The sequence below is a fragment of the Bos taurus genome, chromosome 8, assembly GCF_002263795.3.
Source record: "Bos taurus isolate L1 Dominette 01449 registration number 42190680 breed Hereford chromosome 8, ARS-UCD2.0, whole genome shotgun sequence".
NCBI classification, from domain to species: domain Eukaryota; kingdom Metazoa; phylum Chordata; class Mammalia; order Artiodactyla; family Bovidae; genus Bos; species Bos taurus.
Window position 1 is genome coordinate 112,916,753 of NC_037335.1, and position 27,982 is coordinate 112,944,734.

The 27,982-nt window shown below is 45.2% G+C and overlaps 1 protein-coding gene across 1 annotated transcript; it reads left to right on the plus strand.

Moving 5' to 3' along the window:
• The first annotated feature begins 1,124 nt into the window (after positions 1 to 1,124).
• On the plus strand, positions 1,125 to 11,330 carry FAM110C (family with sequence similarity 110 member C). The gene is made up of 2 exons (XM_024996379.2): positions 1,125 to 2,799; positions 6,397 to 11,330. Exon 1 carries the CDS (start codon positions 1,866 to 1,868, stop codon positions 2,772 to 2,774), a length of 909 nt encoding a protein of 302 aa, XP_024852147.1. The 5' UTR covers positions 1,125 to 1,865; the 3' UTR covers positions 2,775 to 2,799; positions 6,397 to 11,330.
• The last annotated feature ends 16,652 nt before the right edge of the window (positions 11,331 to 27,982 follow it).

Here is a 27,982-nt window from a genome sequence, read left to right on the forward strand (position 1 = left end):
GCTAAGCCCTTTATATGCCTAATCTCATTAATCAATGTCCCAGCCGGTGGGAGTAATGCGGTCCAGTTTACAGTGGAGCAACCTGGCCCTAACAAGGAACACCGAGAAGTTCAACCTGACAGCCTCTCCAGAAGCCAGGGCAGAGACCTCATTTAGTGCTCACTAAAAAGCAGTGAATGTTCTAAGCTATACAAATGAAGATTTTTACAAATGACAGAGCAAAGGCCCTGAGAGATTTGTTTTCTGTCCAATGGAACGTAGCTAATAAATGGTGGACCCAGGCTCAGACAAATCCCAGATACCCTATGCTTAGGAGTTCTCTCTCTCTCTGAACTGCTGCAACTGCCCCAGTGTAAACATGAAAAGGAGGCATTTGGGGCTAAGCAATTAAAAATATGTGTTTTCTCTGACTGACAATAGACACGGTGGCCTGAGTAAAAGCTGGGCTTTGGGCTCCCACCAGGCCCTCCCACCACCAGTATGCTATCTGTCCATCCCTGGAGCTAGCGGAGGCTCCATCTCTCTCTCTCTCTCAGCCAGTTTCAGGGCGACAGGCATCTTTTCACTTCAGTGTGGCATTTTCTGGTGACAGTAACTGGGTAGCCTGGTTCTCAGGAGACCTGGTTTCTTGTGTTTCTATCACTGACTATAGGATATAACCTCAGAGAAACTCCAGGTCTGAAGACCCATTTGGCACCTGCTGGGATTCTGGGTGGTTGGTGGTCAGTGGGTGCAGGTTTGCCAAACCTGTTTGAAATCATTGACCTTCTGCCCCTGCTCACTCACCACCAGTCCGCTTGGTGCCCATTGGCATTTCTGTTAAAAAAAAAAAACAAACAAAAAACCAAAACCATCAGACCCAGACCTGAGGCAGCTAGTTGCCCGCAGCCAGGTGTTGCTCCGCACCAGGCGCACTCAGCCACAACCTTGAAAGGTCAGCGTACCATGGAGTTGGTTTCACAGGAGATAACGTGGCCATATCACTGTCTGGCAGATATCGTTAGTCCTTTGTCCAACTTTAGAAATAATGGAATTTTGGCAATGTTCTCCCTTAGACTTTTTCAGCATTCCTAGACTGATTCACTCCCCTGGTGAACCCGTGGTTTCCGTATTACACTGATTACGGTAAAAACAGCAGTCTTCTGGGAATGTGTTCAGGCTTTTCCCGAATCCCTGAGCCTTGCCTCCGCAGTCGCTGCTGTCTCTCGAGCTCTGGCATCAGACGGTCCAGTCTGGTCGGGCCACCGGCAGGCCGTCTGGCTGAGCCTGGACCCAGTCCCGGTCCCTGGTTCCCTTCTGCCTGACACACAGACTGACCTGTCCTGCGGCGCGTCATAGCCGTTTCTTTCCTACAGTTTAAGAGGAGTGCCCTGCAAGAGCACTCCAGGAAATTAAAGTCACTTTTCAAACATCCCGAGGTCACTTTAAGAATTCAAAGGGCAGGAGACACCTGCCGGGTGGGGGGGTGGTGCCGGAGCCGCTCTGCCCTCCCGGCTCCGGAAGTGCCGGCGTCGGAGGAGACCGCGCCCCGCGGCCGGGAGGGGCGGTGGGCCCCCGGGGCCGCACCGACTTGGCCCCTCCCCGCCCCTCTGCCTTGCGGGCCCGCGGGGCTCGGCCCTGACCCCGGAGCAGGTCCGCGCGAAGCCCGGCGGGACCCTGAACGGGCGGGCGGGCCCGGCGCGAGGCGAGGGCGGGCCGGGAGGGGCGGGGCCGGCAGGCGGTACTTCAGTCCGAGCGGACTCTGCCCCCGCCCCGGGCGGCCGGGCACCGGGGCGCCGCTGCTCACACGGAACCGACTCCGGAGCTGGTCCGCTGACGACCGCGCGCAGTCCGAGAGCGTCTCCGCAGTGGGCCGGGCCTGGAGGATGCGCGCTCTGGACGCCCCCGCGAGCGCGCGGCTCTTGTCCCGGGACTCCGGGACCCCCGCGGCCCCGGACGCGGCTGGGCCGGCTCGCAGGAGCGCGGTGGAGAGGCTGGCGGCCGACCGCGCCAAGTACGTGCGCGGCCCGCCTAGGACCGGCCCAGGCCCGGCTGGCGGGGGCAGCAGCCCCGAGGCGACCGGAGGGCAGGCGTGCGTCCCCGGGCCCGGGGTGCGCAGGGCTATAGCGCGGAAGCCGCTAAGGCCGGACTCGCTGGTCATATACCGTCAGAAGTGCGAGTTCGCCCGAGCGTCGGGGGCCGACAGCCCCAGGGCAAGCCTGGTGAAGAAGCTCTTCCAGGGGCCGAGCAAGGACAAGACGCCCGAGCCTCCCGGCGCCGCCCGGGTGGGAGCGGAGTGGGGGGTCAGGGCCCAGGGGGCCGCCCGGGCCGAGCCTGGCCCCTCCACGGCCCCCGCGCCCGCCCGGTCCGTCGGGACGCCCCCCAGGGTCCCGGCTGCGCCCCGCGGCGCGGAGCTGCTGGGGGCGAGGCGCCGGGGGCTGCAGCGCTCGCAGTCCGACCTCAGCTCGCGCTACTCCGCGTCCTTGGCCGAATCGGACACTTTCTTCCAGTACTGCGGCCTGGAGCCCGACGTGGTGGAGGCGCTCGGGCGGGAGAACTTCTCGGCTGAGTCGGACCGCGGCGCCCTCAAGGTCCGCAGCGTGAGCGTGGCCACCTCCGACAGCGGCTTCTCCCGGCGCAGCGGGGAAGACGAGGGGCTGCAGGAGGAGGAGCTGGCGGAGCAGGTGCCCAGCACCACCTCGGTGGTCGAGAGGAACGCGCGCATCATTAAGTGGCTGTACACCTGCAAGAAGGCCAAGGAGACGCCCGGCCAGGGGCTGCAGGGCCCCGCGTGACAGACCCCAGGAGACCCGGGCCGAGGTGTGCGTCCGGGGCCCGGGAGGGCTGTCTGTGAGGCGCGCCTGTGAGGTGCTGGGGAGGGACCGAGCTGGGGAACCCTGCCTTCTAAAGTAACTCGGGCCGAGAGACAGCCGCAGGGGCGCCTGCGTCAGAAGGCTGCCAGACCCGGCCTGTGCCGGTTCTCCCTGGTGTGCGGCTTCTAGCTGCCAGGAAAGGTAACTCTGTACACTAAGTACATCCCAGTTGGCTTATTACTGTAGAAAGAGGAGAAATGGGCATTCCAAATGCTCCGTCAGAAAGTGCTTTTACACCTCTGCTGTTTCCCTGCGTTGAAATAGCCTGAGAGCTCTGCGTGGGTCCAGAGCTTTGATGCCGGCTGACCGGTCAGGTCCGCGGGGACCCTGGGGGGACTGCGATCTCCCCTCCCCAGAAAGGAAGGCTGTGCGCTTCCTTGAGGCCTTCACCGACCGAGCCGAGAGGGAGGAGGACTTCTCTACAGGATCTTCTCAGCCATTTGACACTCATTTAGTTCTAAAAGATTTTTGCCTAAATTTTGTTCAGATTGTTTCGAGACCTTTCTAAGGAGATGCGTTGGGGCAGCTTTGTGCCCAAGAAAGAGCTTCAGTTTTTTTTAATTGAGGGAGGGACTAGATCATAACTAATGTCTTAGAGTTCCACTTGGCAGTGATTCTGTGTTTTATTTGCCTCTGATGATAGCAGGGGAGGTGTATTTCTTCCCCTTGGAGTCAGTATCTCAAGGCTGATCTCAGGAAGTTTTTTCCTCAAGGAAGTAAGGAATGTTTCTTTTCACTGTCACCTCTATGGAGAGGGTATCTCTGGGGTAGTGAAGGGAGAAGGGAAGATACTTTGTCAGGGTTCTCTTTGAGAACCAAGATTTTAAGCACTACAGCATCTTGTTTTCTCTGACCCTGCACTGACGACTTGCTATAAATGTTTGTAAAATTAATGTGATAGAAGTATTTTGTCTGCCCTTGAGATAAACTAATTTAAGACATGGTATCAGTCTTCAGCACGGTGGGGGAGTCTGCACTAAGACGCGTTTGCACACAGCTCACCTGTGTTTGAGGCCTGAAAAATGCCTAACTTCCCCAAGTGGCCATGGTCTTAATACAGATGTGACAATTCATGAAAAGGATTCAGTGTTCTTTTGAATTCAGAAGGGTCATGACTTACAGACTCCCTTGTAGTTTATTGAGGATTATTGCATTTTCCCTAACCTGAGTCCCCACAGAATGTATAAAGGGAATCAGAATTTAAACTAAAAGCAGTACATGAACTTGTACTTTTCACCAGTTGTCTTGGGGCCTGAGGTGAGTGACTGCTGGCCAGGGTTAGGGTTGGCCATGAACACCTTGATATGGTGGAGGGAAGCTGCAGAGGCTGGCTTGTCCCAGAGGGTCATGGTGTAGCAGATGGAGCCCTCAGTGGGGAGTTGGGAGCCTGTCTTCTGTAGCAATCACTCCCCCACTTTTAGCTTAGGCTCCCATTGTCCAAAAATGAACGTGGATAGCAGAGGGTTTCCCACCTCTATACTTTGTAATTCCATATAGTCTGAAATGTGTTTGTGTTCCATGACTGTAACCTAGAAAAGGAAAACAACAACAACAGAAGAACTGTTGTCTGTTGTGACAGGACTTTTATAGCAAAGGGAAGTAGTTGAGGCCAGAGGAAAGTGGCCGGGGTTGGGGACTGCCCGGGATGACTCTGCAGGAGAACAGAGGTGCGCTCACTCACCAGCTCCCTCCCTCTTCACAGTGCTGCTTTTTCCAGTGGAGGACCATATCACCTGTCTTCTGAGCTGTTTCCTGTTATTGTTCAGAGAAGGGAGATGGTTGTTACACAGAACCTGCCCAGTTTGCTGTGTGTCGATGGCAAGCATCAGCTCTGTAAAGATTTTCTCTACAAATTTACTCTCATAGACCCCAAACAGCTCAAGTTCTTTGAACTTCAACCCAAGAGACCTAAGGGCTTGCTGCTTGGAGAATTGTGAGGAAGAAATGCATGTCCTTTCTCCGACTTATGGCAGGCCTCCCATTTTAATTAATTGAAGGACAGGAAGATGAGTAAACACCAGTAGACAGTGAATTTTCATGAATTTTACACTGGGCAATAGAATACTAAAATTATCAGTCATGGGTTCCAGTGGAATGTCCTCATTCTCCAAATGAGGACAATGTCTGTCATGACCACAGTCCCCTCAATTCACTACCTTCAGACATGAAATCCCCTCTGAAAAAGAGTCAGGACAGACTCCAGACCCTTCACCTTCGTTGGTGAGGGTCTTCTGGCAGCCTGAGCAAAATGCAGCTGACCTTTTGTCACAGGATTACTTGCCTGAGAATAGTTCCCTAACTTCTGGAAGCTGTGGAAACAAAACTACAGCTGTGGTTTTTCTCTAGTTTATTGTGACATTTGTGTTGGAACCCATACAGATTTGCTTTAGGATTTCATGAAAAATTCAGAAAAGTTGAGATGAATGAAGATGTCTTTTCTAGGTGAAAAAGAAAATATATTTTATGTGAAGGTTTTTGTCCTCTTGGTATATAGAGGTACTATAAAGTAAAATAAAAATATTCCATCCAGAATTAAATAAGTTCATAAATTTATTACCCCATGGATTAAAAATATTTACTTTTCAAAAGTGAGACCATCAGAGATAGAGAATGACTTATAGAAGCTGCATGCGATTCCACTGGGCTCCATGACTGACGGTTATACGTGGATAATTTTGGTATCATATATCCCAGTGTAAAATTCATGAAAAACACTCTTCTGTCTACTGGTGTTTAATCATCTTCCTGTCCTTCAGTTCATTAAAATGGGAGGCCTGCCAAAATTTAGGTTTCTGGTTTTCTATCTTTTGCATAGAATATATGTTACTGATTTTAATATCGTTATAAAAGAATGGCAACTTGTCCTTTGAATTTTTTAGGGATAAATATTGTTCAATTTTAAAGCAAAAATATCAGACATTCCCCAGCTCTTTTCACACTTCTCTTTGATAATGTGGGGTAACTGGAAGCTGGGCGGTAGAAGTGTCTGAGCATCTGCACAGATGCAATGCAGCATGGAGCAGACAAACGGGACACCCCTGCCTTCCCACTTCTGTCTTTTCCAACTAGCTGGGTAGTTCGTACTCACCAACTAGGACTGCATTTTAGGTGAGCGCAGTGACCTGAGCTGTAATAAAGCTGCCTCCATCATCAGCCCAGCCCCAGAGTCTTTCAGAGAGGACTGTGTTTGAAAGGGCAGAAGCTGTTTGCCTTTTAAATTTTGTTTGTACTGCTTGCTCTGTGTTCTGTTTTGTTGTCCAGCTCTGTGCTAGTGAGCACTGGCCTTACCGATCAACATTCAAAGAAATTTCTCTTTACTGTCTCAGAAAAAGGCCTACAGGGAAATGGATACAGAGCAACCAGATGATAGCTATGTTTGCTACTTATTTCTTTTCAAAGTTTTAAATGCACAAAGGAGATGTGTGAAATACAGAAGGTATCATAAAACCAAAGACTGCAGGGACCAAACTTTGTAATTCAGTGCTTGGCTTTATAACTTTTGCCTAGACTGGTGTTGATTGATAGCTTTTTCCTTACTCCTCAGGAAGCAAGCCTTCTGGACGATGGGGACTCCTTGCAGTATGTCTGGATGACTGGGACCCCAGCCCATCTTCACTGCCAGGTTCTGTCTAGAGTACCCAAGTATCCATATAATTGCTCTTTCCCAGGAATAAAACACACCACTGAAGACGTTTGTCATTTCAGAAGTTTGGAATGCTGTGGAGAAGGTGGGAACACAGAACTGGAAATTAGCTGAGTTTTAACTGTTATGACATAGCTGAAGCTCTGGGAAATATTTTCTTGTGTTAGGTGGATCTATTTTTGCTTCCAGAGGGCAGCAGAAGAAGGAAAAGCTGCTTGGAAATATCTTCAAGGGCATCTTTCTGAGTGGCTTGCTGACAAATAGGCACCATGATACATTTTAATGATCATTAATTTTGAAAGGCAAAGAGCATGAAATTCAAACACAAATGCCATGGTATTTACTGCTTTCAACCATACTGGACAGATGGGCACTATTTAAATCAAAGTTCTGTGATCATAAGAAGATGTATGCTACACAAATACTGTGGTTAACAAAGAGCAAACACATGCTCACACTTGCACATTCACACATAGACCTCCCTTTCTAAGTACCGCCGTACCATAAACTACAGTGAATTCCAGCTGTGCAATTGATCATCTTACGAGGTGAATCAGAAAGCACTTTTACAACCACTGGAGAGCTGCAGGGTCACTGAGTGCCACAACGGATGGGCTGTGGACATGCAGTGGTAACATAAAAAGATAAAGAGTTGAAATACTGCTAGGAAACCTTTCTGGGTACCTGGACAGTTTCTTGAGAATTGGCAGAATACTGAAGCTTCCTTCCTTCAAATCTGTATCAGTGGTCCTCTTCTGCAGCACCATGTCGGATATGCCTCCTTGGTTCTCTTGTCCCCAGCTTCCGAAAAGGATAAAAAAGACCTCTATTTAGGCAGAACATGGACTCATGACATGTGAAATGCCCTACATTTTGGTCTGCTTCGCACCCTCGTCTATCATGCAGTCATTCCAAATTTGGCAGCAGTTCACTCTGTCTGAATAGGATGTTTGAAACAAGGGCAGCCCCTTGGGCAGCTGGGAGACTGTCGGGTTGGAGTGTTCTTGGTAAGGAGTTACTGTGACCCTAAACCTGTCCTGGCTCATGACACTCAGAGTAAATAAATTTCAAGTTCAGAACCTTCGGAGAGAAGTTTATGTATCCGTGAAAACGACCCAAAGACAATCTGTCACCCAGTCAAAGTTCACAATGTTTCATCAAAATACATCTAAGAATATAATTATTAGAACAGGGAGGAAAGAGAAATAGGTTTCTCAAAAGTAAAATATTTTATAAACCAATTGTGATACATTCATGTATTTGTTTAATACTGTATTCTATTTTTGTAACTTTTGCTGTGAGAATAGGTCCTAGAGTTAAATATTTATTTTTATATGAGTATTGGTCTTCAGATAGTTTTCTGACATTTCACATGGTTTTGGTTTTTATCAGTATACTTTTCGTCATTCTGTCCTTGGTTATCGTTCTGTATGTTGTTTAATTGAATTTTCCATGTGACTCAGCAGCGTGTTCGGGACTCTACTGTGCTCAGTGCTGTAGGGCCTTGTTTGTCAGTAAGTCACGGTTGTGCATTTGGGGAGGACACCACTTCAATGTAGACTCTATAAAGACGAAGATTCCCTGCTCTAAGAAAATTTTCCCTGTTTTTTGTTTTTTTTAATGCTATTTTGCTATTCACTATTCACTGGATTATACTTAATTTAAAAGATAATGTCAAAGATGAGAATTTTCTTTAAAGGATCTTTTGTATTTGGAGTTTCCCTTTTTGCAGTTTCCATTAATTTTTTATGTGAATGCTTTAAGTGAAATTGTTATGTGCCTTTCTACTGTCAGAATAGGATAAAGTGTATCCTAGGTCAGATTTATCTGAGATCAAAATGATGTGAACTCTGCCATTCATGTGGGCTTCCCTGGTGGCTCAGTAGTAAAGAATTTGCCTGCAGTGCAGGAGATGCAGGAGACGCGGGTTCAACCCCTGGGTCCTGGGGATCCCCTGGAGGAAGGCATGGCAACCCACTCCAGTACTCTTGCCTAGAGAATCCCATGAACAGAGAAGCCTGGCAGGCTGCAGTCCATAGGGTCGCACAGAGTCCAACATGACTGAAGTGACTAAGCAGCAGAAATAGCTACCAACCACCCATGTAATATATGAAAACCAGGAAAACAAATTGGTTACTGTTTAAAAGCACTGAGATCTTCCAGAAGCATTTGTGTATCAATGACAGTGACTCTATGAAGTAAATGTCAGGGGTGTGTGTGAGGCAGGAATAGGGTGTCCCCAGACCCCAGCAGGATCAGGTTAACACTCCCTCTTGTGGGTCTGGATTCAGGCCTCAGCTCAGGGGCTGAGTGTGTGGCTGGTGGCGGGAAATCCTTTCCTAACTCTGAATTAACCCAAATTGCTGAGTGACTCTGAGAAAATCAGACTTTGTAGCTCAGTCTGAATAAAAAAGTTTATAATGGGTTTCACAAGGATGAACAATAGTTATTGCTGCAAAATACTTTCATTTGTTCAGGAAAGAATAGCATATTAGGTAATATGATTAAGTACAATGGAAAGGAAAAGTTATTGAAAAATAATTGATAAAACCTGGAAAATAGCTTGACAGTATCTAGTTCTTTAATATATGGATACAGATTACCAGTGCCTCAGACTTAAAGGTAGTTATGTGACTGAAAGGTAGTTATATAACTGAAGTTTCCTCATTATGCATATAGTTTTTAAACTGCTGGTCACTGACGCTGGAATAAAAAGCAGGCTTTATCAAGCGTTGCCCTTTTCAGTGGGTTAAAGGGCAGTGCTATAGTTATTGTTGGTGACGCCATGAAATAGCAGGCCCAGATAATTGTTATGGCAGTCTAAATAGAGTTCTCTTTTTACACACTACTTGCAACATGAGTGCAATATTGTATATTCTGTATCAAAGAAATAAACTATTTTTTGTCATTTTTAATATAGCTTTGGGAATTTGTACAATATGAAAAAATTGAAGCAAGGCTATGGTTATTATAATTACTCATATCTTTTGCTTTCTCCTTCCTGAATATTACAGCAGATTATCAGTCAAAATGAAGAGTGCATTCTAAAACCTGAGCTAGGAGAATCATGTGGCATCCAAAGTCTCCAGTTCTCCCCAGAGCTGGAATACAGTAAAATTAGTTTGAATATTTAGCACATTGGTTTTCTTTGTTTCATCAGTCTTTTGCTTATTTTTTTCCTTCATGGCTTATTAATATTATTGTTGTAAAATGAGTTCAAAGGTAAAATGAGAGTACAGTTTGTAACCTTTCCTGTTAGTTAGCTCATTGATGAAGGTAGACTCCATGCCCATCCGCTTTGCTGTCTGTATCTGCCCAAATGGGACACGTGGGCCTGAGCCACGGTCTCTGCGTCACTGTTCTCACCGAGCCAGGCCGGCTTCCCTTTCAGTCCTACCGTGGCTTACACACAACTCCACATAAGCAACCAGAGATCCTTAGGGAGAACCTTAAGGGTTCTTGAGAATAAATGGTTCACCCTGTATTTCCATGGAGATAATGGACAAACCCTCAGGGGCTGGAGCAACTGTAACTGTTCAGAAACAGTCCAGATACTGTGCTGTGTGGCTTCCATTGCAGAATCCAGTAGCAGCTGTCATTTTCTTCCTTCAGGCAAACGTGATTTCTTACTCTTCTGTTTCTCTTTGTGAAAAACAAAGTGATGCTCAGTGGTTAAGTGTTTAAACTTTGCTTACATTTCCAGTGGTGAAGTAAATTTATATAATCATTGACTGTTCCAGATTGGAAATGTCAAACGAGAAGGAAATTAAGTTCTCAACCAGGAGCTTACACCTCTAGTCGTGGAAGTAGGAGGGAACAGCTCATGGGGAGAAAATACAGAAACATCAGAAAATGTCCTCCTGCTCAATAATATTTTCCTGACTATCTGCTACAATGCCCCCAAATTCTACAATGGTCATCTTTGTGTTATCTCCTTGAAAACTGTCATTAAAATTGAAATGCTTTCTGAAGGTGAGAATGTATTAAACCATTGATAACTATTCATCTTTAAGTCAAAACAGAATAGTAATTGTTTTAGAAAGTGAGAACCCAAGCTGCAGAAGCAGATCTGGAAAGGCAAGCGTGAGGGACGCTCAATTTTGATCCTAAGTAAGACTCTTATCTCAAGTGCCAGATTGGAAATTACCAGCAAACCCACATCCTGCTGCTGAAGCCCTCATGCTTCTGGGCAGCAGCAGCTGTGACCAGGGACAGCCCGCTGATGATGGCAGAGTCACAGGTGCTCACTTCAGTTCAGTTCAGTCGCTCAGTCGTGTCTGACTCTTTACGACCCCATTAACTGCAGCACGCCAGCCCTCCATGTCCATCACCAACTCCCAGAGTTTACCCAAACTCATGTCCATTGAGTCGGTGATGCCATCCAACCATCTCATCCTGCCCTCAATCTTTCCCAGCATCAGGGTCTTTTCAAATGAGTCAGCTCCTCACATCAGGTAGCCAAAGTATTGGAGTTTCAGCTTCAACATCAGTCCTTCCAATGAACACCCAGGACTGATCTCTAGGATGGACTGGTTAGATCTCTTTGCAGTCCAAGGGACTCTCAAGAGTCTTCTCCAACACCACAGTTCAAAAGCATCAATTCTTCGGTGCTCAGCTTTCTTTACAGTCCAACTCTCACATCCCTATGTGCCTACTGGAAAAACCATAGCGTTGACTAGATGGACCTTTGTTGGCAAAGTAATGTCTCTGCTTTTTAATATGCTGTCTAGGTTGGTCATAACTTTCCTTCCAAGAGTACGCGTCTTTTAATTTCATGGCTGCAGTCACCATCTGCAGTGATTTTGGAGCCCCCCAAAATAAAGTCAGCCACTGTTTCCACTGTTTCCCCATCTGTTTGCCATGGAGTGATGGGACCAGATGCCATGATCTTAGTTTTCTGAATGTTGAACTTTAAGCCAACTTTTTCACTCTCCTTTTTCATTTTCATCAAGAAGCTCTTTAGTTCTTCTTCACTTTCTGCCATACTTATTGAGGGGCCAAATACTGTACAGTGGGGCTCCCCAGGCTCCTTGCCATTATAAGCTTACATTCTAAGAGGGTTAGATATTTAGTAAGGATACATAGGCAGTTTGATGTTAGGGATGGGAAACATGCAAATGGAAGGAAGGAAGGAGGGGGTGGAAATGAAGGTGAGTAAGGTTGTAGAATCAGAAGTGAAGGCAGTAAATAGAATCGAAAGCCTGATTCATGAATTTCAATATGACCCTTTTGGTTTGTGGTTTCTATTTGTTGGCCAGTCTGTCTGAACCATAAATGAAATCCAAAGTCAAGTCAAAAAAAAAAAGAAGTCAAGCTATGGGAATAAAACATGCAAAATACAAATGGCTTATTTCAATCCCTGGAGGTCCTTCACCCTTCAAATTCATTTGAAGTCTAAATTGAAGAAAAATCAGACACATTACAAATGGGGCCTCGGAGCCTGGTCTTCAGCCAGCCAGAACCTTGTTGTAAAGGACTGTGTGGCTTTCCTGGCTTTTAGGGGAAGTCCGCTTTCCAAATGGAATACAAAGTCAAGGTAGCAAAAAGAGGCCAGAGCAGACCCTCCCGCGAGTCTCCCCTGAGTGCCTTCTGAGCTGTGTCTAGGACACACCCTTGCAGGTGGATGGCTGGGTGCAGGCCCTCAGGACCGCAACACAGACAGTCCAGAACGGGGTTTACTCGAGGTCACTGGAGAGAGCTCCCTCCCCACTTCTTGCAGGTGTGAGTCAGGGCCAGACAGACTGCCCATGTGAGCGTCTGCCAAGGTGGGCAGGCACCTGGGACCACCCACTGTCAAATGAAAGGAGCGCTGGAGACCATGCATCGCCCTCCCAGCCCCAAGGAGGCAGGCACCTCTCGCCGGCCCCGGGCGCCTTCCCAGCGCCGCCCTAGTTGCCGAACACGAGAGGGCGGCCAGCTGCTTGGTCCCTGGAAACTTTCTGGTGTCCTAGGAAAACCTTCAGTCCCTAGCAAGTTGGGAGGATTGGACACCCTAAGAGGGCACCTTGATTAACACATATCTCGACGTCACGTTCTCAATTTCAGTTTAGTTTCTGCTCTGAGGAAATCAACGCCAAAACTACTGTGAGCACAGAAGAACTTTAAGTTTTTGGCAACAAGGTTTTGGTGTTTTCACTCTTGCCTTAAATCAGGGCAGCTTAGGTAGTGTGTTTCCTGTCTGGTGGGAGAAGGTCACATGGTGCAGATTAAGAAGGGATAGGTGCTTCTGTGTTGGTTCTACTTCTGGGAGGACCCAGCTCCCTGGAGGAAGCCACGTTTCCCAGGCACCTGCACCAGGAGCAGGACGAGGACCTCACCTTGGTTGTTGCATGGAATCCTTGCATAGTCTGTGAGGATCACCATTCTAACCCACCAGGTAGCTGAGGTGTAGAGACATTTAGTACCTGCTTAGATCAAAGAATTATCAATAACATGCTGGAGAGGTAAGAGTGTGAACATATATCTGCCTGGTTCCAATGGCAGCCATATTCTAGCTGTTAAGAAGTAAATGAGAAGCCAGAATGCTTGAAGAATTCATAACTTCCCCAGGGCATAGTCTGATTCAACAGGTCAAAACCTAAGCAGGCTTCTGATCCAAGAAGCCACTCCCGACCTGAGTCACCTGACTGCCCCGATCACCACCTGCTGGGTGACTCAGGCAGGATGAGGACATGGCCCCGAATCTGACATCCTGAGAACCTCAAAGCAGCAAATGTTCATGCTGCAGGACAGGCTCTCATGGTTTAGCTTATGCTGATCATTTTACATAAGGTGAGATGTATGTTAAAACTAGTCCTAAATAAAGAGAAAGTCAGAGGGAGAGCAAGCAAGCTGTGCCGGGAGAGCTTGGAACAGTGTGGATCAGGGCCTCGTGGAGTCAAAATGCCGAGCTGGGGGACAGCTGTTTGCTGCAGCACAGCTCCATTAACGGGAGCTGTTGTGAATCCAGAGTGCGTCCACCTCATGCCCATCATGGAGCTCCAAGGCCCAGTGAGAGGGTCAAGGCCTTCTAGATCTATTGTCCCAGCAAATCTGGTAGAACTGAGATTATTTCATTGATTGACTTTTAGGTAAATGGGAAATGGCCAGTTGTAAAAAGAGGAGAAGCTCCTTTAAGTTTACTTTGCAGTAATAGAAAGTTTGGCACATCTTTTGGTCTATGAAATCTTTTCAGCAATAAAAAGAGAAGTACAAGATATGCACTCAGTCCCTTGCATGCATCTTACAGCTATACAAATATTACTCTTTTATAGGTGAAAAGAAAAACTGAGTCAACTGTCAACACTCTCTCCATGCAGGTAGAGACAGGAGGGACTGAGTCACCTTTTCCCGTTGACTCTGGGCTGAGTGAGCAACTCAGATGTGAAGGCCACAGGAAGTCACTGCACCCACTGTGCCAGCATCCTCATTCCTGCTCAGCCGATACTAACCACAATTACTTATGTATTCAGGTTAGTAAACCTACGGGGGTCCATGATGTCAGGAACCCTGTCAGAGCACTATAGAGCCTTTTCCAAGGAAGAATATTTTCTAATTAAAATGCATCTGCCAGAGAGATTAAACTCTGATCTCTGAAAGAGTGACTGTGAGTTCTGGACACACAGCACAGTGAGAGGTCATTGAAACAAGGGCTTGTAGAAGCCAAGTGCCTCTGGCGCAGCTTGCGGAGCAGTAAACAAACATCTCTCAGCTCCTTGCTGTTCAAAGGTTGGAGGATGAATAATGTTTTTAAAGGCATTTACGCAGTTCAGTTCAGTCACTCAGTCGAGTCCGACTCTTTGCGACCCCATGAATCACAGCGCACCAGGCCTCCCTGTCCATCACCAACTCCTGGAGTTCACTCAGACTCACATCCATCGAGTCAGTGATGCCATCCAGCCATCTCATCCTCTGTCGTCCCCTTCTCCTCCTGCCCCCAATCCCTCCCAGCATCAGAGTCTTTTCCAATGAGTCAACTCTTTGCATGAGATGGCCAAAGTACTGGAGTTTCAGCTTCAGCATCATTCCCTCCAAAGAAATCCCAGGGCTGATCTCCTTCAGAATGGACTGGTTGGATCTCCTTGCAGTCCAAGGGACTCTCAAGAATCTTCTCCAACACCACAGTTCAAAAGCATTAATTCTTCGGTGCTCAGCTTTCTTCACAGTCCAACTCTCAGGAGACACCAAATAGTTATTATTATTCTAATCATATTAGTTCCCTAATGATTTTTCACTCACTGACTTATTTAAAATATTTATGAATCAGTTTATATATTCAAGCTTCCATCACTTGGTATCAAAATGTCTTTTCTGGAGTTCTCTGGGTTTCATGGCTCGAGAATGTGAGATTTGCTAATCAGTTCTGCATTTAGCTGGTCATTTCCCTATGTAGAACCTACATTCAGGAGAAGGAAAATCAGTGAAAATTGGTTCATTTCTCTCCCCATCATGATTTAGTAAAGTGAGAGTGGGTTAGAATTTCAAAACAGAGCAAAAAAAAAAAAAAAAAAAACACACATTTTTTTTTGGTCTAGAGAAAGTACGATAGGAAATTCTGAAAAAGTATTGTGGGACTTGCTGATCATTTAGTGAAATATCTGAAAGCCATGAAGGAATATTAATGGCAAAGCAACATTACCTAGCACTGGTCAAGAAGTTTATAGTTTACAAGGCTATCTGATATCTAGTTTCTCATTTGATCTTTACAACCCTCTTTGAGGTAGCTGGGGCAAGTATTCCTACTGCTTCTGTTTTGCAGAGGAGGAAATAAAGAGTGAAGTTCCCTGCCTGAGTGGCTCAGATGGTAAAGAATCTGCCTGCAATGCAGGAGACCTGGGTTTGATCCCTGGGTCTGGAAGACCCTCTGGAGAAGGGAATGGCAACCCACTCTAGTGTGTTTCCCTGGAGAATCCCATGGACAGAAGAGCCTGGCAGGCTACAGTCATGAGGCACAAAGAGTTGGACACAACTGAGCAACTAACACTTTCACCAACTGCCCAAAATGATGCCTGCATTAATGTTGTCATTGACTTGGGGTTGTGGAGGAGTTGATAAAGAATCTATTAGCATCACCAGATGGTTAAGTGAAACGTTTAAGAGCTTATCAGAGACATCTCTGTTTTGTGTCTTGACTGTGGGATTTTTCTAAAGCTCTCTGTCAGAAATCCCTATATCTTTCTCATGAGATTCTTCACTAATTACCTTATGCAGCCTAGTGATTTATGTGGCTCAGACCATGAACTCCTCATTGCAAAATTCAGACTTAAATTGAAGAAAGTAGGGAAAAGCACTAGACCATTCAGGTATGACCTAAATCAAATCCCTTATGATTATACAGTGGAAGTGAGAAATAGATTCAAGGTATTAGATCTGATAGACAGAGTGCTTGAAGAACTGTGGATGGAGGTTCATGACATTGTACAGGAGGCAGTAATCAAGACCATCCCCAAGAAAAAGAAATGTAAAAAGGCAAAATGGCTGTCTGAGGAGGCCTTACAAATAGCTGTGAAAAGAAGAGAAGTCAAAGGCAAAGAAGAAAAGGAAAGATATACTCATCTGAATGCGGAGTTCCAAAGAATAGCAAGGAGAGATAAAAAAGACTTCCTCAGTGATCAATGCAAAGAAATAAAGGAAAACAATAGAATGGAAAGACAAGAGATCTCTTCAAGAAAATTAGAGATACCAAGGGAACATTTCATGAAAATATGGGCACAATAAAGGACAGAAATGGTATGAACCTAACAGAAGCAGAAGATATTAAGAAGAGATGGCAAGAACACACAGAAAAACTATGCAAAAAAGAACTTCATGACCCAGATAACTAGGATGGTGTGACCACTCACCTAGAGCCAGACATCCTGGAATGTGAAGTCAAGTGGGCCTTAGGAAGCATCGCTGTGAACAAAGCTAGTGGAGGTGATAGAATTCCAGTTGAGCTATTTCAAATCCTAAAAGATAATTCTTTGAAAGTGCTGCACTCAATATGCCAGCGAATTTGGAAACCTCAGCAGTGGCCACAGGACTGGAAAAGGTCAGTTTTCATTCCAATCCCAAAGAAAGGCAATGTCAAAGAATGTTCAAACTACCACACAATTGCACTCATCTCACATGTTAGCAAAGTAATGCTCAAAATTCTCCAAGCCAGGCTTCTACAGTACGTGAACTTCCAGATGCTCAAGCTGGATTTCGAAAAGACAGAGGAACAAGAGATCAAATTGCCAACATCCTTTGGATCATTGAAAAAGCAAGAGAGTTCCAGAAAAAACATCTACTTCTGCTTTATTGACTACGCCAAAGCCTTTGACTGTGTGGGTCACAACAAACTGTGGAAAATTCTTAAAGAGACAAGAATACCAGACCACCTGACCTGCCTCCTGAGAAATCTGTATGCAGGTCAAGAAGCAACAGGTAGAACTGGAGATGGAACAACAGACTGGTTCCAAATCGGGAAAGGAGGATGTCAAGGGTGTATATTGTCACCCTGCTTATTTAACTTATATGCAGAATACATCATGCGAAATGCCTGGTTGGATGAAGCACAAGCTGGAATCAAGATTGCCGGGAGAAGTATCAATAACCTCAGATATGCAGATGACACCACCCTTTTAGCAGAAAGCTAAGAAGAACTAAAGAGCCTCTTGATGAAAATGAAAGAGGAGAGTAAAAAAGCTGGCTTAAAACTCAACACTCAGAAAACTAAGATCATGGCATCTGGTCCCATCACTTCATGGCAAATAGATGGGGGAACAGTGGAAACAGTGACAGACTTATTTTCTTGGGTTCCAAAATCACTGCAGTTGGTGACTGTAGCCATGAAATTAAAAGATGCTTTTCCTTGGAAGAAAATCTATGACCAACCTATGTAGGATATTCAAAATTGGAGACATTACTTTGCTGACAAAAGGTCCATCTAGTCAAAGCTATGGTTTTTCCAGTAGTTGTGTATGGATGTGAGAGTTGGACTTTAAAGAAAGCTGAGCACCAAAGAATTGATGTTTTTGAACTGTGGTGTTGGAGAAGACTCTTGAGAGTCCCTTGGACTGCAAGGAGATCCAGCCAGTCCATCCTAAAGGAGATTACTCCTGGGTGTTCATTGGAGGGACTGATGTTGAAGCTGAAACTCCAATACTTGGTGACCTGATGCGGAGAGCTGACTCATTAGGAAAGACCCTGATGCTGGGAAGGATTGAAGGCAGGAGAAGAAGGGGACGACAGAGGATGAGATGGTTGGGTGGCATCATTGACGTGATGGACATGAGTTTGTGCAAGCTCTGGGAGTTGGTAATGGACAGGGAAGCCTGGCATGCTGTGGTCCATGGGGTCGCAAAGAGTTGGACATGACTGAGGGACTGAAATGAACTGAACTGAGTCTACTGAGACTGTATTAAATTTTCAAATTCATCCTTTTGCATATAACCTTTTATATGTTGAGTGAAGTGTGTGTGTGTGTGTGTGTGTGTGTGTGTGTGTGTGTGTATTGCACACATGCATATATGTTTGCTCCATTTTGACATAATTGTTCCATTTTTGACATGGTGGTTCTCTTGTCTGTTATGTCTGGCCACACAGCCACATAGCAGTTGTGTGTCATACAGACAAATAATTTTTTACTCTTAGTGGAAGGAAAACCTTTACCACATTATTTTAAGCCTAGATTATTCTTCACATTTGCAGAGCATACTTACAAGGGTTTTCACTACACTGTCATCTCATTTAGAATGCCCGTCATCTATAGAATAGCCAGAGTGGAAACAATTGACCTGTTTTCAGACAGACTTGGAAGAAATGGACTGACTTTCCAGATATTGACAAATTGTAGCTTCTAGTCTTCACATCCATAAACACTCTGCAACCAAAATTTTACAGTGCTTATCTGATTTTTGTTTGTTTTGTTTTTTTCTAGTTTTGATAATAGTTCATTTTTTATATTCAAGTTTCTAGAATAAATATCACGAAACACATAATATCGCATGAGAGTTCAAAATCTAAAATTCAACACTCTTACTCTGCTTCCTACTCTTATGTCTCCTAATTTCTGATCAGAGAACATTTTTCTATTTACAGGAAATTAAAACTCTGAAACATGAAAACTGTTCAAAGACTTTGTTATTCTAATTAGTCACAAGATTTCAAAGTCACCTTCCATTACCTGCCTCTGCTGGCTTGTTTAGAAGACCCCATACCTGCTAAGATATGTATCCCATATGGGCAAACCCTGTAGGCAGAGGCTAAGTGACTGTTTTCTCTGTTCAACAACTTTATAATCTCCAAACAACAACTGCTGTAAAACCAGCCATCCCAGATGAGACAAATTGTGCCTGTCTAGCTTTTCAGGCAACTGATCGATCCTTGCTGCTGCTGCTGCTAAGTCTCTTCAGTCGTGTCCGACTCTGTGCGACCCTATAGCTGGCAGCCCACCAGGCTACCCCGTCCCTGGGATTCTCCAGGCAAGAACATTGGAGTGGGTTGCCATTTCCTTCTCCAATGAATGAAAGTGGAAAGTGAAAGTGAAGTTGCTCAGTCGTGTCTGACTCTTAGCAACCCCATGGACTGCAGCCTACCAGGCTCCTCCGCCCATGGGATTTTCCAGGCAAGAGTACTGGAGTGGGGTGCCATTGATTGATCCTTGATTTCATCGTAAAAAGCAAAGAGAACCACCTAAGTCAAAGCATGGAGGATACTTGGAGAATCTTACTTACACCAAAAGATATTCCTGCCAGCTTCTCAGAGCACCAAAATTTACATATTTACATTGCTCACAATTATGCAACATAACCATTTATGGGTGAATGATTGACTTGGAGAGTTCGTGTATGACTGTAAATTCTCCTTGTTATACCCCAAATAGATATACCCCAAGTAGATGTGGTTAAACTTCCTTAGCTTTGTTTTTTACCAATATTAAACATTAGCATAATTGGTTAGTGAGTACATTACTCGGAAAGAGCTGCTCATGAACACATCACACTTCATCAGGGTTACCCCACTGTTTGCAGTTGGGTCATACTAGTGAAGCTCTGTTACGATGTTGCTCTTCTTGTTTTCTGATCACAGGGTTCCAAGTCACTTCCTCTCCTCTTCATTGTCTTTCAAGACATCCCACTCATACCCATAATGTGCGTATCTGAAGATATATAGCTCTGTCTTCACTTCTGTGCTCACAGCAGAATGTAAAGACGAAAGTGCAAGCACAAAAACTAAGTTGTGAACAAAAAAACTAAACCATTCCCTTAGCAGTTGCTTGTTTTGCTTTTAAAAAAATCATCACTTAGAAATGTCTGGATATGTTCCACCCAGGAAAGCCAATCATTTGTGTTATTTTATATCTGTTAGGCAAAGTTATGGGGTGTCCTCTTCACTCCTTTGAAATGCAGAAAGGAAAATGCCCAACAGACTTCAGTGGGATCTTACAGAAGTTATTCAAGAAATACCTAATGTGTCCTCCCTTGAGGGTCTGATTTCTAACTCTCCTTCGCTTTCCTCTGTTCTCGCTCACTGAGGTCTACTTGGTGTGTTTTGGCATCTTTCAGTGGGAAAGTCATTTCCTGTTACATTTATCCAAAGCACCCACACTGTGTGTTTCTCAAGAGTCCCCAGTGAGAGCGCCAGGAATGTGGTACCAGCCCAGGCCTTCTTTGCAAGGACTTGAATCTCACTCAGAAGGATGGGTTAGTAATATTTAAAAGCTCAAAAACAACACTTCCTAAGGCTGAGGACTTTATTAAATGTTAGGGCACACGTACTCAGTTGTGTCCGACTCTTTGGGGCCTATAGACTATGGACTATAGCAGGCCAGGCCCCTCTAACCATGGGGTTTTCCAGGTAAGAGTACTGGGGTGGGTTGCCATGCCCTACCCCAGGGGATCTCCTCGACCCAAGGATGGAACACACATCTCCTATGTCTCCTCTATTGGCAGGTGGGTTCTTTACCACTAGAGCCACCAGGGAAGCCCTTACTTAATGCTAGGACACAACTCAAAATGACACCCACACCTTAAAGTATTTGGGAGATGATTAATCAGCATTACATACACCCAGATTTCTGTCTATTCCTTTTATTAAAAGTAAAAGGGATTAACTGCTTTTGTGAGCCATTTATTCATTTTGTAACTGGGCCAATATGCATCAGTAGTATTCAGTTTAGTTCGGTTCAGTCACTCAGTCGTGTCAAGCTCTTTGCGACCCCAGTGGACTGCAGCACACCAGGCTTCCCTGTCCATCACCAACTCCCAGAGTTTACTCAAACTCATGTCCATTGAGTTGGTGATGCCATCCAACCATCTCATCCTCTGTCGTCCCCTTCTCCTCCCGCCTTCGATCCTTCCCAGCATCAGGGTCTTTTCCAGTGAGTCAGTTCTTAGCATCAGGTGGCCAAAGTATTGGAGCTTCAGCTTCAGCCTCAGTCCTTCCAATGAATATTCAGGACTGATTTCCTTTAGGATTGATTGGTTTGATCTCCTTGCAGTCCAAGGGACTCTCAAGAGTCTTCTCCAACACCACAGTTCAAAAGCATCAATTCTTTGGCGCTCAGCTTTCTTTATAGTCCAACTCTCACATCCATACATGACCACTGGAAAAACCATGGCTTTGACTAGACAGACCTTTGTTGGTAAGGAAATGTCTCTGCTTTTTAATATTCTGTCTAGGTTGGTCATAGCTTTTCTTCCAAGGAGCAAGCATCTTTTAATTTCATGGGTTCAGTCACCATCAGCAGTGATTTTGGAGCCCAAGAAAATAAGTCTGTCACTGTTTCCATTGTTTCCCCATCTATTTGCCATGGAGTGATGGGACTGGATGCCATAATCTTAGTTTTTTGAATGTTGAGCTTTAGGCCAGCTTTTTCACTCTCCTCTTTCACTTTTGTCAAGAGTCTCTTTAGTTCCTCTTCACTTTCTGCCATATCAGTAGTATTACATTGTTCATTTTATATGATTTGTTCTCCTTTTTGTCCTAGAGTGTATTTCCGTGTAGATGAGAATAGTGTCTTCGATTTTTCTTAGACTTGTGGGTTCCTCCAGTTCATTTCTCTGAATTGATTATCAGACAGAAATGTAAACCCTCATTGACATGTCTTTTACCCCATTTGGTACTCCTCATTTGACATTTAAAGTTGAATAACTCAGTTTTCAGAATAGGAAAGTCTAAAAAGATTTAATGGTTTACTGAAATCAGAGGCAGATATATGTGTTTATTCAAAAGTGCCCTCAGCCTCAAGAAATAGGCTCAAATTTGCTGATGAGAGATGTTCATGGAAAATCAGGCACAATGAGAACAGAGCCTGGATTTAAATACAAGACCTACTTTAGAAATTGCCTGGATATATTGTATCCTCACAAAAATTGCCAAGAAATAGGCCCTCTCTCTAATGGCATCCAGTCTGTTTAGCCAATTTTTGGCTTCCATTCCTGGTGTTTTCTTGATCCTGCTCACATCACATGCACATCACACTTGGGTGTCTCCTTTTCTGAGCTGGATGTTCCAATCACTACTGTGAAGATATTTGATGGAAGAAAGCTCTGAGTTTGCAGAGACAATTATGTTGAGCAGTCAGTACATGCAACAGCAAAAGGAGATGTGCAGGCTGTCAAGGTCCCAGGGACTGGCACAGTCAGGTGCCCCAGCTAGAGGCCCCTGGAGTGCTTTGACCCATCACCATCCTTCACACAACTCTGGTTGGGTACAGTCAGTACCATCACATCATTTCATCAGTAGGTGAGAATAAAGGGAAGCAGCTGGCCTATGGTTACAGGGCTCTGAACCAAAGAACCATGTTTAGATCCAGACCCTCTAGTTGCAGACTGAAGATGCTCAGCCAGTTGTGAACGGCTTCTAAGCCCAAAAGGATTCATGGGAATTACTTCTCATGGAAGAGCAGCATAGTATTTGAGAAGAGAGAATAATGTTTCCAAAGACTGATAGGTGTTAGATCCTCTAGCATGTGCAGAGAGTGACAAGTAACTTAATATAACTAGAAGCCAATGGGTGAAGTGACCTGAGACCAAGCAGTTATCCAAGCTGATGCTGACCTGCTCTGACTCTCAGGACAGGACTGAAACTGCGTGGGCAGTGTGTGTGTGTGTGCGTGTGCATGTGTTTGAACATGCGTGTGTATGTGCATGTGTGCACGTGAGGGGGGAGTACACTAAATAAAGAGATGGAAAGAGGCACTGTTGCAGAATAAGACTGATTGAGAAGGACTCTTCCAAAAACAGGGTCCCAGCAGCTGAGATTGTGTTATTTGTCCCACTGGGCCAGTTGCAGAATCATTCACTACCTCAGGAAATAACCATTTTGTGGTGAATCATTTCTATTTATGATTCAGACACCAAGTCTTGTCCAACTCTTTGAGATACCATGAACTTCAGCATGCTAGGCTTCCCTGTCCTTCACCATCTCTCTGAGCTTGCCCAAGTTCATGTTCATTGAATCAGTGGTTCCATCCAACCATCTCATCCTCTGTCATCCCCTTCTCCACCCGCTTTCAATCTTTCCCAGCATCAGGGTCTTTTCTAATGAGTCAGCCCTTTGCATGAGGTGGCCAAAGTACTGGAGCTTCAGCTTCAGCATCAGTCCTTCCAGTGAACACTCAGAACTGGTCTCCTTTAGGATGGACTGGTTGATCTCCTTGCAGTTAAAGGGACTCAACAGTTTTCTCCTGCACCAAGGTTTGAAAGCATCAGTTCTTTCACACTCTGCCTTCTTTATGGCCCAGCTCTACCTCTGTACATGACTGCTGGAAAGACCACAGCCTTGACTATATAAACCTTTGTCGGCAAAGTGATGTCTTTGTTTTTAATACACGGCCTAGGCCTGTCATAGGGCTTCCCTTGTAGCTCAGTTGGTAAAGAATCTGCCTGCAGTACAGGGTTCGATCCCTGGGTTGGGAAGATCCCCTGGAGAAGGAAATGGCAACCCACTCCAGTATCCTTGCCTGGAAAAATCTCATGGACAGAGGAGCCCGGTGGGCTGCAGTCCATGGGGTTGCAAAGAATTGGGCACGACTGAGCAACTAACACTTACTTACTTACTAGGTCTGTCATAGCTTTCCTGCCCGGAAGCAATTGTCTTCTAACTTCATGGACACAGTCACCATCTGCAGTGATTTTAGAGCCAAAGAAGAGGAAATCTGTCACTGGTTCTACCTCTTCCCCTTCTGTTTGTCATGAATTGATGGTAGATGCTCCATGTATAAGAGATGCAGGCTTGATCTTAACTTTCCTCCATCCAAATCCCTGTTCTTGCCTTTCCCCACGTTCAGCTGGCAAAAGGTGAAGAAGGAGAATGAAAGTAAATATGCAGAATTAGGAGATGCCTCTTTATTGACTTGACAAGAGAGGCCCTGAAAAGCCCCAACTGTCACCACACCCTTGAGTAAGGAAACTGAGTCACTGAGAATGAGCTGCCTCTCCCTCCCCTCGGTGTTCTCAACCACCCCCACAGCACTCTAGTTCTTGAATGTCAAGGCCTTCTTGTGCTCCAGCTTATTGCATGCTCTATTACCATAAGCAAATATATTCTCTTTAACTAAGAATAGCCCTGATCAGGTTTCTGCAAATCAGCCACTCTGAACAGGGCTATGCAAGTGTAGAGTAGATACAAGTCATTAACAGGAGGCAGGTAAAGTAATTAAGGAATGAAGCACAATCAGCAGTGGTGCCTCAAAGGTGTGTGTGAAGGTTCAGTTCAGTTCAGTTCTTGTCTGACTCTTTGAGACCCCATGGACTGCAGCACACCAGGCTTCCTGTCCATCACCAACTCCTGGGCTTGCTCAAACTCATGTCCATAGTCAGTGATGCCATCCAACCATCTCACCCTCTGTCGTCCCCTTCTCCTCCTGCCTTCAATCTTTCCCAGCACCAGGGTCTTTTCTAATGAGTTGGCCCTTTGCATCAGGTGGCCAAAGTACTGGAGCTTCAGCTTCAGCATCAGTCCTTCCAATGAATATTCAGGGTTGATTTCCTTTTGGATTGATTGGTTTGATATCCTTGCAGTCCAAGGGACTCTCACGAGTCTTCTCCAACACCACAGTTCAAAAGCATCAATTCTTCAGCAGTCAGCTTTCTTTATAGTCCAACTCTCACATCCATACATGACTACAGGAAACACCATAGCTTTGACTAGACAGACCTTTGTCTGCAAAGTGGTGTCTCTGCATTTTAATATACTGTCTAGGTTAGTCATAGCTTTTCTTCCAAGGAGAAATTGTCTTTTAATTTCATGGCTGCAGTCAACATCTGCAGTGATTTTGGAGCCCAAGAAAATAAAGTCTCTCACTGTTTCCATTATTTCCCCATCTATTTGCCATGAAGTGATGGGACCAGATGCCATGATCTTAGTTTTTTGAACGTTGAGTTTTACGACAGCTTTTTTACTCTCCTCTTTCACTTTCATCAAGAGGTTCTTAAGTTCCTCTTTGCTTTCTGCCCTAAGGGTTGTGTCATCTGCATATCTGAGGTTATTGATAGTTCTTCTGGCAATCTTGATTCCAGCTTGTGCTTCATTCAGCCTGACATTTCAGTGACGTACTCTGCAAATAAGTTAAATAAGCAGAGTGACAATATACAGCCCTGAGGTACTCTTTTCCCATTTTGGAACAAGTCTGTTGTTCCATGTCCAGTTCTAACTGTTGCTTCTTGACCTGCACACAGATTTCTCAGGAGGCAGGTAAGGTGGTCTGGTATTCCTGTCTCTTTAAGAATTTTCCACAGTTTGTTGTGATCCACACAAAGGATTCAGCATAGTCAATGAAGCAGAAGTAGATGTTTTTCTGGAATCCTCTTGCTTTTCTATGATCCAGCGAATGTTGACAATTTGATCTCTGGTTCCTCTACCTTTTCTAAATCCAGCTTGAACGAATTTTGAGCTTTCTCACTCATGTGAGATGAGTGCAATTGTGAAGGTTACCAACTGGGAAATAAAAGGGTTCTTGGACCTCAAGGCATTCAAGTTGCTCCAACACTCTTTAATTTGCTAGTCTCCAGATAAAACTGTGGTGTTAGTACCTCCCACTTTCATGGAGATAAGGCAGTGTGCGCAAACAGGATCTGCACTGAGGTGAAACTCCAACGACTCTAAACACTTTCTTTTTGCTACTGTACTAAGTTAGACATGGTGGCTCAGATGATAAAGAATCTGCCTGCAGTGCGGGGAGACTTGGGTTCGATCCCTGGGTTGGGAAGTTATCCTGGAAGAGGACATGGCAACCTACTCCAGTATTCTTGCCTGGAGAATCCCCATGGAGCATATGACTCAGGACATTCTCCAAGATGGAACACCTCACTGCGGAGGCATGAAAGTCATTAAAAGCACTGGTTTTAAAGTAAGACAAACATGCATTTGTGCCTGGGCACACGCACTAAGTGATCTTAGAGAAGTTTCTAAACGCTTCCTACCTCATTTGTAAAATCAGAAGAATGGTGCTAACTGTATGATTCAGAGTTCTAACAGAAAGTTACTGATGAAGGCACTGCTGGCAAACGTGTAAGAGCAGAATGTAAGGAATTCAAGAAACATTGCGACATGCAGGTGAGTGATAAGCGAGGAAGAAGCATTTCTCCAGGCCTGAGCTGGCTCTGTTACTAGGACTCAAACTCAGAGAGACAGCTTTGTGAAGTTTGCTGATTGACGGGAGCTGCAACCTTGGATCAAGGATCCCAGAAACCCAGTTGGCATCTAGCATGCATACATGCTAAGTCGCTTCAGTCGTGTCCAACTTTTTGTGGCCCTTTGGACTGCAGCCCACCAGGCTTCTCTGTCTGTCTGTTGGATTCTCCAGGCAAGAACACTGAAGTGGGTTGCCATGTCCTTCTGCAGGGAACCTTCCTGACCCAGGGATTGAACCTCTCTCACATCTCCCTGCACCGGCAGGCGGTGTCTTTACCACTAGTGCCATGTGGGAAGCCTGCTGATGTGCAGAGCAATCTGTTGACCGAGCTGACGGGAGTTCAGAGGGCAGGGGATTCTTTGGACAGTTCATACAGGTTAGCTTTCTTTCTTTTTTTTTTTTTTTCATACAGGTTAGCTTTCTGGGATGCCAACCAGGTAAATGTGGCTGAGGCTGGGTCAGAAAAGCAAGCATTTTTGATCATTATGCCTTTGTGATGGATATGGAGACCAACAATGATTCTGTGGCAAATATGAATTTGCTTTTTTGTTGTATGTCACTGATATGGAGTGTCTCATGACACTGAGCATTGTGTGATGTTGGGGTGGATGAAAAACACAGAAGCCATAGCTTGCAGAATAATGAGGAACTTGACTTTAAACTTGACTTTAGCTTTGTCTAACTCAATAAAACTATGAGCCATGCTGTGTACAGCCACTCAAGACAGATGGGTCATGGTGGAGAGTCCTGAGAAAATGTGGTCCACTGGAGAAGGGAATGGAAAACCACTTCAGTATTCTTGTCTTGAGAACCCCATGAACAGTACAAAAAGGCAAGAAGATAGAACACTGAAAGATGAACTCCCCAGGTCGGCAGGTTCCCAATATGCTGCTGGAGAAGAATAGAGAAATAACTCCAGAAAGAATGAAGGGATGGACCCAAAGCAAAAACAACACCCAGTTGTGGATGAGACTGGGGATAGAGGCAAAGTCGAATGCTGTAAAGAACAATATTGCATAGGAACCTGGAATCTTAGGTCCATGAATCAAGGCAAATTGGAAGTGCTCAAAGAAGAGATGGCAAGAGTGAATGCTAACATTTTAGGAATCAGAAACTAAAATGAACTGGAATGGGTGAATTTAACTCAGATGACCATTTTATCTATTACAATGGGCAAGAATCCCTTAGAAGAAATGGAGTGGCCATCATAGTCAACAATAGAGTCAGAAATGTAGTACTTGGATGCAATCTCAAAAATGACAGAATGATCTCTGTTCGTTTCCAAGGCAAACCATTCAACATCACAATAACCCAAGTCTATGCCCTGACCAGTAATGCTGAAGAAGCTGAAGTTGAGTGTTTCTATAATGACCAAAAGACCTTCTAGAGCTAACACCCAAAACAGATGTCCTTTTCATTATAGGGGACTGGAATGCAAAAGTAGGAAGTCAAGAAACACCTGGAGTAACAGGCAAATTTGGCCTTGGAGTACAGAATGAAGCCAGGCAAAGGCTAATAGAGTTTTGCCAAGAGAATACACTGGTCATAGCAAACACCCTCTTCCAACAGCACAAGAAAAGGCTCTACATACAGACATCAGTTCAGTTCTGTTCAGTCACTCAGTCATGTCTGACTCTTTGTGACCCCATGAATCGCAGCATGCCAGGCCTCCCTGTCCATCACCAACTCCCGGAGTTCACTCAGACTCACGTCCATGGAGTCAGTGATGCCATCCAGCCATCTCATCCTCTGTCGTCCCCTTCTCCTCCTGCCCCCAATCCCTCCCAGCATCAGAGTCTTTTCCATTGAGTCAACTCTTCACATGAGGTGGCCAAAGTACTGGAGTTTCAGCTTTAGCATCATTCCTTCCAAAGAAATCCCAGGGCTGATCTCCTTTAGAATGGA

Bases quoted from the DNA above. Each gene is read 5' to 3' on its own strand.
- FAM110C (XM_024996379.2), top strand. From the start codon at position 1,866: ATGCGCGCTCTGGACGCCCCCGCGAGCGCGCGGCTCTTGTCCCGGGAC.